We start from the raw sequence: 12,129 nt of genomic DNA on the forward strand, positions 1-12,129 counted from the left end.
CCCTTACAGTGCTGGCATGTCCCTGATTCTGCCAGCAGGAAACACCATTAACTCCAGCAGCAAGTGGAAAAGGCAGTTCCTCATGGAAGGCTACTGTTGATTCCTACCAGAAGAGAAGATTAGAGTGACATTTCCAATCTTGGATTCATTCCAAAATGTTCCTATCCCTTCACCATCTCCCCACAGTTGTGTTGAACTCAGGGATTTAATTCAAGGGCAGAGGGAATGAGAGAGCTCAGCTGCCTTTGACCTTAAGGCACATCTTCATTCCTACCAAGGATTAACTCAAAAAACATTTATTGAGGGCACCCTATGTTCTAAGCATTATATCAGAACATTAAAATTCTCTATGCCCCTGTCCCTTCTTCATGTGCTCCACTTTAAAAGACAAATGCCCAAATCCAGAAAATCTGTCAAGGAAAGAGGGCTAGTGCTGACTGGGAGGTTGAGGATACAGGCATCCATACAATAGCCTCCAACCCATTCTCTGACCAAAATTTCAATTTTCTCTCCACCATGTCCTGGTACTACAGACCCAAGTATGGTCTAGGCCAAGATCCCGAACACCAGAAGCTACTGTAGGAAAAAATTCTGTCTAGAGCCATAATCAGTGAGAGTATCTTAAGACTTACACTTGAGTTAGAACAATCTGGTGGTTCCACCTCTGCATACATACACCTACTGTCGTGGTTCCTAACTAATAGTGAGGTCAGGGGACATTTGGTAGGAAGCATTTTTGGTTGTCACAACTGGGAAGGTGCTATTGGCATCTAATGAGTAGAGGCCAAGGATACTGCTTAACAGTTTAAAATGCATAGGATATTCCCCCACAACAAGTAATTACCCAGTCCACAACATCAGCAGTGTGGAGGTTGAGAACTTCTGCTGTAAAAAAACTCTCCCTCATAACAAGACATGGGCGAAGATGTTCATAACCTCACTACTGGTTATGGGAAGAACTGAAAACTCTGAAGTCACAGGTAGAACAGACAAATATAGCTAAGTATACACAAATGATAAACTAACAGCAATTTTTAAAAATGAATCAAAGATGTAATGATATGGACAATTTCCAAATGCAAACTGCAGAAATGCACATGCAGTACAATTCAGTTTGCATAAATAAAAAATATTACATATATTTATAACTGTATACATAATTAATAGAAGTCTAAAAATATGGACTGGAAAGAAAGACATTAAAGTCATGATAGTGGTTACCTCTGAGAGGGGAAAATGGAACTGAGAAGGATCTGAGTGGAACTTTACAACCTTATCTGTAATGTTTATTTCAATTTTTAAAAAAATCTAAAGCAAATACACAAAAGGTTAACATTTGTTAATACTAAATTGCGGGGATACGGGTATGCTGATTTTTTCCAAAAATAAAGTTGAGTCACCCAGCAGCAATTTTTCACATTCTCCAAAAGTTCTCAGAAATACTAACCAATTAAAAGAGAAAAAGTTACCAAAAAAGAAAAGAAAAAGGAAAAACTAACCAATGACTCTCATAAAAGCCACAAACACCTTAAGTAAATGGATTTAGTCTTACAAACTTTTAAAGTAATCTCCAACAATTATTTTGTATTTTTAAACCCTTCCATTGCAAGTGGGATTTGCAGCTTTGATCAGAAAGTTACAGCTAACCTTTATGCAGACCTTGACCTTTCTAGTCTTTACCATCTCCTTGTCTCTACTAGTCAACCACATGCTCTTAACACTTCCAGTTGTCTATTGCAGGTCTTACACATACACTCCCCCTCCTGAATAGGCCATTTCTTTGAACTCCTTTTTAGTGACCTAACCCAACTTTCATGATTTGTGGCATTACCAAGGTCCCTGTAGAGCTTAAGCAAGCAGAATTTTGTTCCACCCTTTATTCTTTATCTGAAGCAGGGATTTTCCCTCCTGTCTAAGATTCCTAATCCTTCACCCTTTTTTCCATTTAGTCCTTCCTGGTTTTCTACTGAATGTATATAGTCATTTTCCTGAAATTCTATTTTAACTTTATAACAGGGGTGGTAATAGAATGGGGAAGAAGAGTCTGTTCACAAATACGTGTCTAAAGAGAGACGGAAAGGCCTAAATTCATAGTTAACAAAGCAAAGATAGAAGCCTGACAGAAATAGCTCTGATATAAGCCAGGATTTATTTAGATGTACCTCCGAGAGAGGCTGGGATTTGATGTGGTATTCCAAGAGCCATTCCCCAGTTTTCTGTGCCCTTCTCCCCATCCCCCTCTCCCTCAATACTTTGTTGCAAACAAAAGAAACTTCACGCTCTACAAAAGGGCTAAAGGGCAGTCTAACTCCTGCCTGAATCAATGCAAACGGGAGGGTCAGTGGTGGGGAGAAGTTAGATAGGTAAAGAGAGAAGGTGGGGCACATGGGTAATCTCAGAAACACTGATGTTAAATCAGATCTGAAGAGGGGGTAGAAAAGAGGGTAAACTGTGTAACTTCTTTATCCCTTAGAATTTACGGATGCTTGCAGTAGTCAATTTCCTTAATCGCCATGCACTTAATGGAGGGCACCATTAGTGGTGAAGGGGAAACATCAATACACAGTCCAGGCAGGGCTATTTCCAACACAGTAAAACTCCTCAGGCCATCTACACGATCTTCTTCCCACCTAAATTCCCTCGAGATGCAATGCTTACTCCTTCATACAGAACCACATTCTGACATTGATGAACTGTGCTGATGCCCTTGTTCTATCAACCCACTCACACTCCCTTCTTCCCCTAAACTGCTAAAATGACTCTTCATTGACCCCCCCCAACCACTCACAACACTGCTGCCCCTCCCCCATCACTGATCAACTAATCCAATTAATAATCCAACTAATCCTCTCACTCAATGATTCTCCAGCATTAAGCAGCCCTCCAGACCCACAGATGAGTCGCCACACTTGGTAACATTTATATCAAGCCCTCAATGATCCCCCACAAAGAATGCCTACGATCCATTCCGTCCTCACACTAGCTCTCTCCAGGGTCCCCTCCTCTCCGCAACAACCCCTGCCTGCAGAGATTCCCTCCCGTGTCGACTCCCTTCCACCCTTCCTCACACAGACCTCCCCACCCTGACCCGCTCCCTTGCTGCCTCCGCTCCTCACGCACGACTCCCTTTTCCTCCCGCAAATCCTCAAACCCCTCTCTTCTCTTGCTGACCCCCTCCGGTGTCTCTCCTCACACAGCTCCCGGTCACGAATACCGCCCTCCAATGCGACTCCACCAGCCTTCGCCCGCCCCCGCCTTACTCTCCCTACGCTGACATTGAGGCCTCTCCATTGGGCCTCTTTCCGAAGCTGCCCCCAGCCGGTACTAAACACGGCCCTCAGCACCACCCGAGCCCACTCTACCCAGCCCACCCCCTCAGATACCGCCCCCAGCCCCCAGCCACTCCCCCACCGCCCCCGGCCCTCGCTCACCCGCCTCCTTGCGCTCGCGCAGCCGAACCTGCCGTCAGCGACACCTGACAGCAGCCCAATCAAAGCGCGGCTTCTCTGCGGTGTCACCAATCGGCGGAGGGCGCGCACCGGCAACAGAGTCAGGCTGCGTTGGCCCGCACTTCTGCGTGGAGGAGGGTGGCCCCTAGCGGCTGTGGGGAGGGAGTGCAACCTGATGCGCCCCTTCCTCCGATTTCTAACTGCGTTGGCACAGTCCAGATGCTTGGTTTAGACAGAGAGTTCCCAGTGAGACCGAGAGCAGGGAAGAAGCAGCAAGATGCAGAGAAAGAGGTACAGTTTGTGCCATTGCACGTCCTTGAGAACAAAACCAGATTTTCTGTTTGTTTTTTAAAACAAAAGGAGTATGACATATTTAGAGAGCCAATAAATGTAGGTTGAAAATGTTAACAGATGTAGAGGAGCAGACTGGAGACAAAAAGAGACGAAGAGAGAAACAAATCATAAAGTTAAGGAAGGAACAAAGAGACTTATTTATGGAGGAGACAAAATGGATGGACATGGAAGACTGTGCGAGATGATATGGTTCCCAGCTCCTTGCTGGGCTTGTTCTTTACCCCTCCTCCAGCCTTGGAACCAGACAAACCTGGGTTTGAATCCTAGCCTTGCCTTTAATAGCTGTGCAGCTTTGGACAAGTCACTGAACTTCCCTCAGTCTCCGTTTCTCTGTCTGAAAGAGAGTGGTTTTGGGGCGCCTGGGTGGCTCGGTCATTGGGCGTCCGCCTTCGGCTCAGGACATGATCCTGGCGTTCTGGGATCGAGCCCCGCATCGGGCTCCTCAGCTGGGAGCCTGTTTCTTCCTTTCCCACTCCCCCTGCTTGTGTTCCCTCTCTCACCGGCTGTCTCTCTCTCTGTCAAATAAATAAATAAAATCTAAAAAAAAAAAAGAAGAAGAAGAAAGAAAGAGAGTGGTTTAAAGACCTAATCGGGCACCTGGGTGGCTCTGCCTTGGCTCAAGTCATGCTCGTGGAGCCTGCTTCTCTGTGCCTGCCACTCCCTCTGCTTTTGCTAGCTCTCTCCCTGTGAAATAAATAAATAAAATCTTTAAAAAAAACCTAATCGTACGGTACTAATTATATGAAAGCATTTTGTATATGTTTGCATTTTTGTTCTTATCTTTTCATCATTACTTAGGTTTCCCTGGCCAAAACAATCCCAAGGTCCTTGTTTCTCCTCTGCAACCTCAGGGATCCTATCACTTTTCAGTCGGGTGCCTCATCATACTGACCCCAAGTTGTTCTGAATGAGATAGGATGATTCTAAGGACCATCCCTAAGGGAAATAGAATCCTCCCTAGTTCTGCTCAGGCTCATGTTCTCTCCACCACTCCAACCTTTCAAACAAGTTATTAAAACATCTTCTAGGTAATTAACTTGTCTCCTCACCATCCCCCCAAAATGTAGGTTCAGTCCCTAGTCATCCACTGGAACAATCCAATTCAATGAAATAACACATACACGAGTTCCTTATAATTGTAGAGTGCTTTATAAATGTTAAGTAGTATTGATATCATTATCATTAAAGAAATCAAATACATATATATATATATATATATATATTACTTCCTGTATGCCATAGGATAACTTTTTTAAAGTGAGCATTAGTACATTATGTGGCTGTTAGAGGCTCACAGTGAATAAGAAAAGTACACAAATACAAGCCTTTTCTCAGTGGAGCTAGTATTCAAATTTGGACAGCTAGTCTCCAAACTTGAGTGCTTTCTCTATTCCTCTGGGCAAGTCTTATTTTTCCTTCTGTAATTCTCTCTTCTTGTTTCTTACCTCTTTAATCTTAGTAACCACCCTCTCAATCAAATAACAGCCCTACTGCTCTAGAAGATTATCTCCCTTCTTTATCAACATAAATATACACCATTCCAAGTAATTATATTTGCTTGCTCATAACTACTCCTTAACCTAGATAATGAGCCCACAGGTAACATTTTCCATCTCTTCGAAAGTGACTCTAACTATAGAACTCTTATCTACTCTCTGATACTTGCTCTCTTACCAAAAGAAGGAATTAAATGACAGACACAGAAGAGAGGTGGATGGCTTCTAAGGATACCCACAAATGAGGAAGGGAGGAAAAGGAACACAAGGGAAGCCCAAGAGGAATAAAGGGAATCAGAGTATAGGGGTGGGGTCTCATCAGTGGGGCCAGAGGACAATGTGAAGGGAATTTCTCTTTCTCAAATAAGATATCCAAGTATCTTACTATCTTGTGGGTACAAACACCACCATACCTACTCCACCTTAACTGACTTTCCATACTGAAGCCCCAAATCTCTATTTTGGCTCCAGCATTCGTTCTCTTTCCTGCCGGGACAAAGGTCAAGTCATACCTAAGTCACACTTTGAACTGTGGGAACACACCCTCTCAAATCTGAATATACACCTCACGAGGAGAGAGGACAGAGGACCAGTAGGAAGGCACAGATTCCCTGGCAACATTATGCCCTTGAACACCACTCCCCTTTACACCCTGTATTAAACGGCATTAAGGAGCCAAAGAGGCAACACCTGTGGTGGTTGGAGACCTGTGCCTGCCTGTTCCATTCCTACACGTCGTCATCTTACCACACCCTTCACCTCACTTTACACTCCCCTCCAGCCCAGGAACTGGAAGCACAAAGAGGAAAGAGAAGGGAGAGGAGAAAGAGGAAACTAACGATTCCCTGCCCAACTCCAGCTCCATACCCAGTGCAACCAACAGGTAGGCAAGCTTGCAGAGAATACTCAGAGGGAGTCCTGTGGGCAGCAAACATTTCTGAACCTGGATAAAGCAGGAAGAATTAAAAGATCAAAGGTGAAGTAGAAGATGGGGAGGAGGAGGGAGGGAGAAAAGCCAGAGATCAGGAGAAGTGGAGGCAGGACAGAGCTTCAGGCTTGGGGCTGAGTGGGGGTAGGGAACACAATACAAACGGGATAAGAGTTAATGTTTCTCTCGTTCCTCTCAAGGAATCCTTTCACAGCCTTGTAAGAATAGCACAGGTGTGGCAGAAGGGCGCCTTGGTCCTCTTCCTGGTTCTCAGGAAAAGGTGACCTTGAGCCACCAGGCGTCTTTTCCAGTGTCTGCCTCTGTGTGCTTTCTTCCTGTCTTTCTCTGGTATCTGTACTTATTCCGCGGTTTCTCCCGCGGCCGCCTCCCCTGAGAATATGAAGAGGTTACTGGGGAAGGCCGAAAACTAGAGAAGACGTTGTGCAATGTCACCCTTGCACACCCAGAGTGACGAATAGGGTTCCGAATTAAATGGAGAGGCTTGGGGGAAGGGTGTTCGGCTTTCTCGGGTCCCCTCGGGTGCTGTCCTGTACTTGGTGCTGAAATCCGGGCGACCTCGTCTCAGGTAGGCCCGCGTCCCCAGCCTAGAGTTGGGGAGCTCTGGTCCCCTAATCTACCTGGCGGTGCTTCCCACCTCTGCCCCCGCACACCTAGCGCGGTCGCAGGCGGAAAGGCGGGGCATGCGTGAGCCCCACCCCTGGAGACTGCGGCTGGGGCCTCCCTCTCCTCCACCGCCCGCCGATAGCTCATTGCGCCTCTCCTGCAGTCTGGTTGGAACCCGCTTCCTCTCCCGCTTCAGCCTCCACTCCGGCCCCCATTTCGGCTCCAGCCTCGCACCCGATTCCGGCCCTCAGTCCTCCTGGTTGCATCCTCCCTCTCCGTTCCTGACGTGCGCCAGCTCCCGCTCCGGGATTGAGTAGCCGGACCCTCAAGCCATGGCTGGTCCCTTCTCTCGTCTGCTGTCCACCCGCCCGGGGCTCAGGCTCCTGGCTTTGGCTGGAGCTGGGTCTCTAGCTGCTGGGTTTCTGCTCCGCCCGGAACCTGTAAGAGCCGCCAGTGAACGACGAAGGCTGTATCCCCCGAGGTATCAGTGTCTGAGGCGCAGGGGTGTGTGTGGAGGGGGGGGGGTGACGGTTACGAAGATGGGGATGGAGATGAGGACCCGGTCAACAGAGAAAGGTTATAATCACGAAGGCTCTGGAGTGGAGTGCTGTACAATCTGGAGACCTCAGTGGGTTAGGGATTGAGGCCAAAACCGTGAGGCTAATGCATTCCTGGGGACCTGTAACCCGCAGTCCCCGCCCCCACGACCTGCTCTGGCCCTGTGAGTTCTGGCTGCACCCACTCTGCCGAAATTCCTAATTCAGAAACCGGGAACTATCCTTTTCGCTTTCCTCCATCGCCCTTCCTGCTGTTTCCCCCCATTTCCTGAAGTCCCCTCCTCGGTCTTTCCCCTCCCCCATCCCTAATGTGCTAATGGTAGGAAGGAACTGAGCGAATCTGGGGGAATTGATCCAGTCAGCCAGAGGAAGCTAGAACTGTGGGGAAAGAATAGACCCTGAAAGTCTCTAAAGAGATTACCAAGGTTTAGGCTCCCTCTAATCTCCCCTTCCTCCCAAGGAGCAAAGCCAGACATGGCAAACTGGATAGCTCCCTGCTGACTGCACTGGGTCTAGGCCCCCTGTGCCCTCCCTCCATGGTTACTGGGTACCCCCTCCCTAGCGCTGAGTACCCAGACCTCCGAAAGCACAACAACTGCATGGCCAGTCACCTGACCCCAGCAGTCTATGCCCGGCTCTGCGACAAGACCACACCCACTGGTTGGACGCTAGATCAGTGTATCCAGACTGGCGTGGACAACCCCGGCCACCCCTTCATCAAGACTGTGGGCATGGTGGCTGGAGATGAGGAGACCTATGAGGTAGGGGGCCCCCAGAGTTTCCCTGGTGACCCAACTCATCTTCCCAGTAATCCCAGCTCCTTCCCCCTACAGACCCTTCACTTTCCCTTAAGGCTGGACCTTCCATACTCACGTTTTCTGACCCAGTGAAATCAATCCACAGCTAAAGCCTGGAAAGGGATCCCCTCTCTTTAACCACCCTCTCGCTCTTAATTCCCCATCAGGTATTTGCTGAGCTGTTTGATCCTGTGATACAAGAGCGACACAATGGATATGACCCCCGAACAATGAAACATACCACTGACCTGGATGCCAGCAAGGTAGTTCAGATATTCCATTTCTGATTTGCATTGCCTTATGTACAACACGCTGTTTCTCTAATCCCTTCGCCTTAATTATTTCCTGACTCGGAGTCATTATACTGCTGAACTTTTAGTCTTGGTGTGGGGGGAGGAATTGTATCTTAAGCAGCAGCGGATATGGAGAGGAGAGGGTGGATGAGAGTGACCATACCCCAAAGTAGGCAGCTTGAGGGAGGGTTCATAATGTCCCCTTCAGTTGGAGTACTTGCCCATTGGACTTCTCCTTCCAATGCATGCAGTGAGGATCCCTATAGTCCTTAAGGTCTCTCCTTCCCCAAGGCCCTCAGTTCCCACCCACTGTGTTTCTGTGACTTATATTAATTTCCCTTATTCCCTAGATCCGTTCTGGCTACTTTGATGAGAGGTATGTATTGTCCTCGAGAGTCAGAACTGGCCGAAGTATCCGCGGACTCAGTCTTCCTCCAGCCTGCACTAGGGCAGAGCGACGAGAGGTGGAACGTGTTGTAGTGGATGCACTGAGTGGCCTCAAGGGCGACCTGGCTGGACGTTACTACCGGCTCAGTGAGATGACAGAGGCTGAACAGCAGCAGCTTATTGATGTGAGGGGCCTTGAGAGGGAGCAGGGTTGAGGAGCAGATGAAAAGAAGAGTCAGAAGGAGAGGGTGGGCCAGATGAGATAGAGGCCCAGGGGCTACTGTGAGGATTCCTAAACCAAGTCCTTTTACTTGCCTCAGGATCACTTCCTATTTGATAAGCCTGTGTCCCCACTGCTGACTGCAGCAGGAATGGCTCGAGACTGGCCAGATGCTCGTGGGATCTGGTATGAGGCTTACCTTACCTCTTTTGTCCCCATGCCCCTTAAGTGCCTTTTATTCCTCTGTCTCCTGCAGTTCTGGACAACCTGCCTCCTGATCCCTGTCTTTTCCTCTTTTCTGCTCTCAGGCACAACAATGAGAAGAGCTTCTTGATCTGGGTGAATGAGGAGGATCACACTCGGGTCATCTCCATGGAGAAGGGTGGCAACATGAAGAGAGTATTTGAAAGATTCTGTCGAGGCCTCAAAGAGGTTGGAGAAGAATGTATAAGGGAACTAGGTGGGAGGACATAAGGAAAAACCAAAGACTAGACTATATAATTTATCAACCAACTCAGGACACTTTTGATAGCAAAGAGGACCACCGTCAGTCACTCCAGGACAAGATACCAGGACTGTCCAGGGAAAACCAGGATATATGGTTTAGAAAGAATAGAAAGAGAGAAAGAGAGAAAGAATGTTGTGAGTCTAAGGTAGTAAATAAAACAGTTGCCAGATAAGACAAAGAAGAAATAACTGAGATAGTGGGTCAGTGCCTGGAATGTGTGGAGTGTACAGATAAGGAAAAGCGTGAGCCTGGATCAACGTAGGGAGTGAAAGATTGGTGTGTTCACGATTGCAATGTAACCACCCAGTTCTGAGCCAAGGTAGGCCTTGGCTCTGGATTCTCTCATTCTTGCTAAAGTAATCGTATCTAGGTTTTAAGCTGAGAGCAGGAGGGAGACCAGGGAAAATGGAAGATGGAATGGCTTAAGTTTCAGAATTCCTCAAGTGGCTCTACTGAATTCCTCAATCTTATATGGATTGGTTCTCCATATTCTATTCTAGATTAGGAATCCCCATAAGCCCAGTTCTTATTGTATGTTCTCATATATACATTTCTATTTTGGACTTGTAAAGACAGAGAGCGCCTCTTCTTTTAGATTCTAGCTGGGAAGTTTTTATTGTTTCTGGCAAATAACAGATAACATATTCTGACTGTAAGTGGGTAGGAAAGTACTTTTTAAATGATATGCCTCAGGTTTCTCATCTGTAAAATTGGGATAATAAGGCTTCCTACATTTTTTGTTGTTGTGGGGATTAAATGAGATAATGCATGTGAAATGCCTGGCCCTTAATAAATGTTCAGTAAGTGTTACCTCCTATTATTATTTTTCTAGATGGAAGGGTTTCCCCTTGTTCAGCCTGTTAGATACCCCCACCATGTGATGGTTTTTTCTGAACTATGAATAGGGTCCCCTTTACTCAGGTAGTTTTCATGTCCATCACTCTGGCAGATCCCCTGTCTCTTGAACTCCAATGGTCGTCTCCATGATTCAAATGCTCAATGAAACAAAATACCCTTCCTATACTCCCCTCCCCACCCCCTCACGCACACCTATAATATGAGTCCGGCTCTTCTGGACTGTTTGCACCTTTCTCTCTGCCTTCTCACATGTGATTTTTCCACAGCTAACAGAAGGCTTTCTTGCCTCTTCCTGTTGCAAAGCCTACACCCTCGTTTTATGTGTGAAAGAACCCTTCCAAACTCTAGGCTCATTAGCAAAGCAAAGATAATCCATGCATGCTGAGCTCATTGAATAATCATCCCTTTCTCAGTTCAGTTTACCACCTCCACTCATTTCCCTAGACCATCCCGAATGCATCATTCTCCCAAGTTTCTCTTCTTCCACACACAAGATATTTTTCTGTAATCTTACCATTATGGGCTTGCAACATCAAAATTACCTTGTATGCATGAGAATAACACAGCATTTACACACACACACACACACACACACACACACACAGCACTGTCATTTTTTCACAGCCCAAGTTTCTGGTTCTAGACATATTTCTAGAGTTCCTATAGGTCTGGCTAAGGGAGGGTTCACATATCCCTGACTTTTCACTAACAGAGCCTTTATGGACTCAGGTGGAGCGGCTGATCCAGGAGCGTGGCTGGGAATTCATGTGGAATGAGAGTTTGGGATACATCTTGACCTGTCCGTCTAACCTGGGCACTGGACTTCGGGCAGGAGTGCATGTCAAACTGCCTCTGCTAAGCAAAGTAAAGGAATTGTGGGGTTAGAGCGGTGTGTGAGTGAGGAAGGTGGCTGTGTGTGGGTGGGAGGGTGTGAGCATTTTGGAACGGAGCCATATTGTGGCTAGAAATGTCAGGGGAAGGAGCTCTGAGCACATTGAGGGTAAAACAAGTCTCTGCCCCTATTGACCCTGCCCCCCAACCCCTATCTCCTCCCCTCTAGGATAGCCGCTTCCCAAAGATCCTGGAGAACTTAAGGCTCCAAAAGCGTGGTACTGGAGGAGTGGACACAGCTGCCACAGGCAGCATCTTTGACATCTCTAATTTGGACCGACTGGGCAAGTCAGAGGTGAGATCCTTAAGGATTAGGGTGAGGACAGGTATAGGTCTGTGGGGGGTTGCAATATGATGGAGAGGGGGCCCCATGAATCTGAAATGAAATTCAGTTTCAGTGGGGAGGCAACTGGAAATGAGTTCCTAGAGCAGGCAAATCAGTGGTAAAGGAGGAAACTCAAGTTATGGGAAGCAGAGATCAAGGGTTAGTGTCCTTCAGGTGGAGCTGGTGCAGCTGGTCATCGATGGAGTAAACTATTTGATTGATTGTGAACGGCGTCTGGAGAGAGGCCAGGATATCCGCATCCCTCCACCTCTTGTCCACAATAAGCATTAAATCCTCCTCCCCAGAAGATGACTCAAGATCCCCAGGACTTCTGTTCATTCCGGTGCGGCCCATTCTCCCTGCCTTGGATGCCCCCAACTCCCTTCTGTCCTAGTAAAGACTCCTTGCTATGCTCTAGCTGTCTGTGTTATTTCTAATGGCT

The 12,129-nt window shown here is 47.3% G+C and overlaps 2 protein-coding genes across 3 annotated transcripts in view; one reads left to right on the top strand and one right to left on the bottom strand.

Moving 5' to 3' along the window:
• The window catches only part of PPIP5K1 (diphosphoinositol pentakisphosphate kinase 1), a 44,265-nt gene extending 42,770 nt beyond the window's left edge, over positions 1 to 1,495 (bottom strand). The window contains exon 1 of the mRNA XM_040620519.1: positions 8 to 1,495. The gene's annotated coding sequence lies outside the window, so the exon portion shown is untranslated. The remainder of the gene's footprint in view (positions 1 to 7) is intronic.
• Positions 1,496 to 6,732: 5,237 nt separating this feature from the next.
• Positions 6,733 to 12,104, top strand: LOC103673396 (creatine kinase U-type, mitochondrial). Of its 2 annotated transcripts, XM_040620668.1 has the most exons (10): positions 6,733 to 6,813; positions 7,048 to 7,332; positions 7,971 to 8,169; positions 8,373 to 8,468; positions 8,849 to 9,070; positions 9,206 to 9,291; positions 9,414 to 9,537; positions 11,201 to 11,335; positions 11,532 to 11,657; positions 11,862 to 12,104. In XM_040620668.1, the coding sequence occupies exons 2-10, from the start codon at positions 7,184 to 7,186 to the stop codon at positions 11,976 to 11,978; spliced, it is 1,254 nt and encodes a 417-aa protein (XP_040476602.1). In that variant the 5' UTR covers positions 6,733 to 6,813; positions 7,048 to 7,183; the 3' UTR covers positions 11,979 to 12,104. The 2 variants fall into 2 exon arrangements, with proteins under 2 accessions (XP_040476602.1, XP_008700382.2); XM_008702160.2 differs by lacking the exon at positions 6,733 to 6,813 and having other exon boundaries at positions 6,978 to 7,332.
• The last annotated feature ends 25 nt before the right edge of the window (positions 12,105 to 12,129 follow it).

Source organism: Ursus maritimus, unplaced genomic scaffold (assembly GCF_017311325.1).
Source record: "Ursus maritimus isolate PB19 unplaced genomic scaffold, ASM1731132v1 scaffold_35, whole genome shotgun sequence".
Classification (NCBI taxonomy): domain Eukaryota; kingdom Metazoa; phylum Chordata; class Mammalia; order Carnivora; family Ursidae; genus Ursus; species Ursus maritimus.

Coding starts and splice junctions, on each gene's coding strand:
- LOC103673396 (XM_040620668.1), top strand. CDS start 7,184: ATGGCTGGTCCCTTCTCTCGTCTGCTGTCCACCCGCCCGGGGCTCAGG. Junction 8,170..8,372: donor GAGATGAGGAGACCTATGAG/GTAGGGGGCCCC, acceptor ATTCCCCATCAG/GTATTTGCTGAGCTGTTTGA. Junction 11,658..11,861: donor ACCGACTGGGCAAGTCAGAG/GTGAGATCCTTA, acceptor AGTGTCCTTCAG/GTGGAGCTGGTGCAGCTGGT.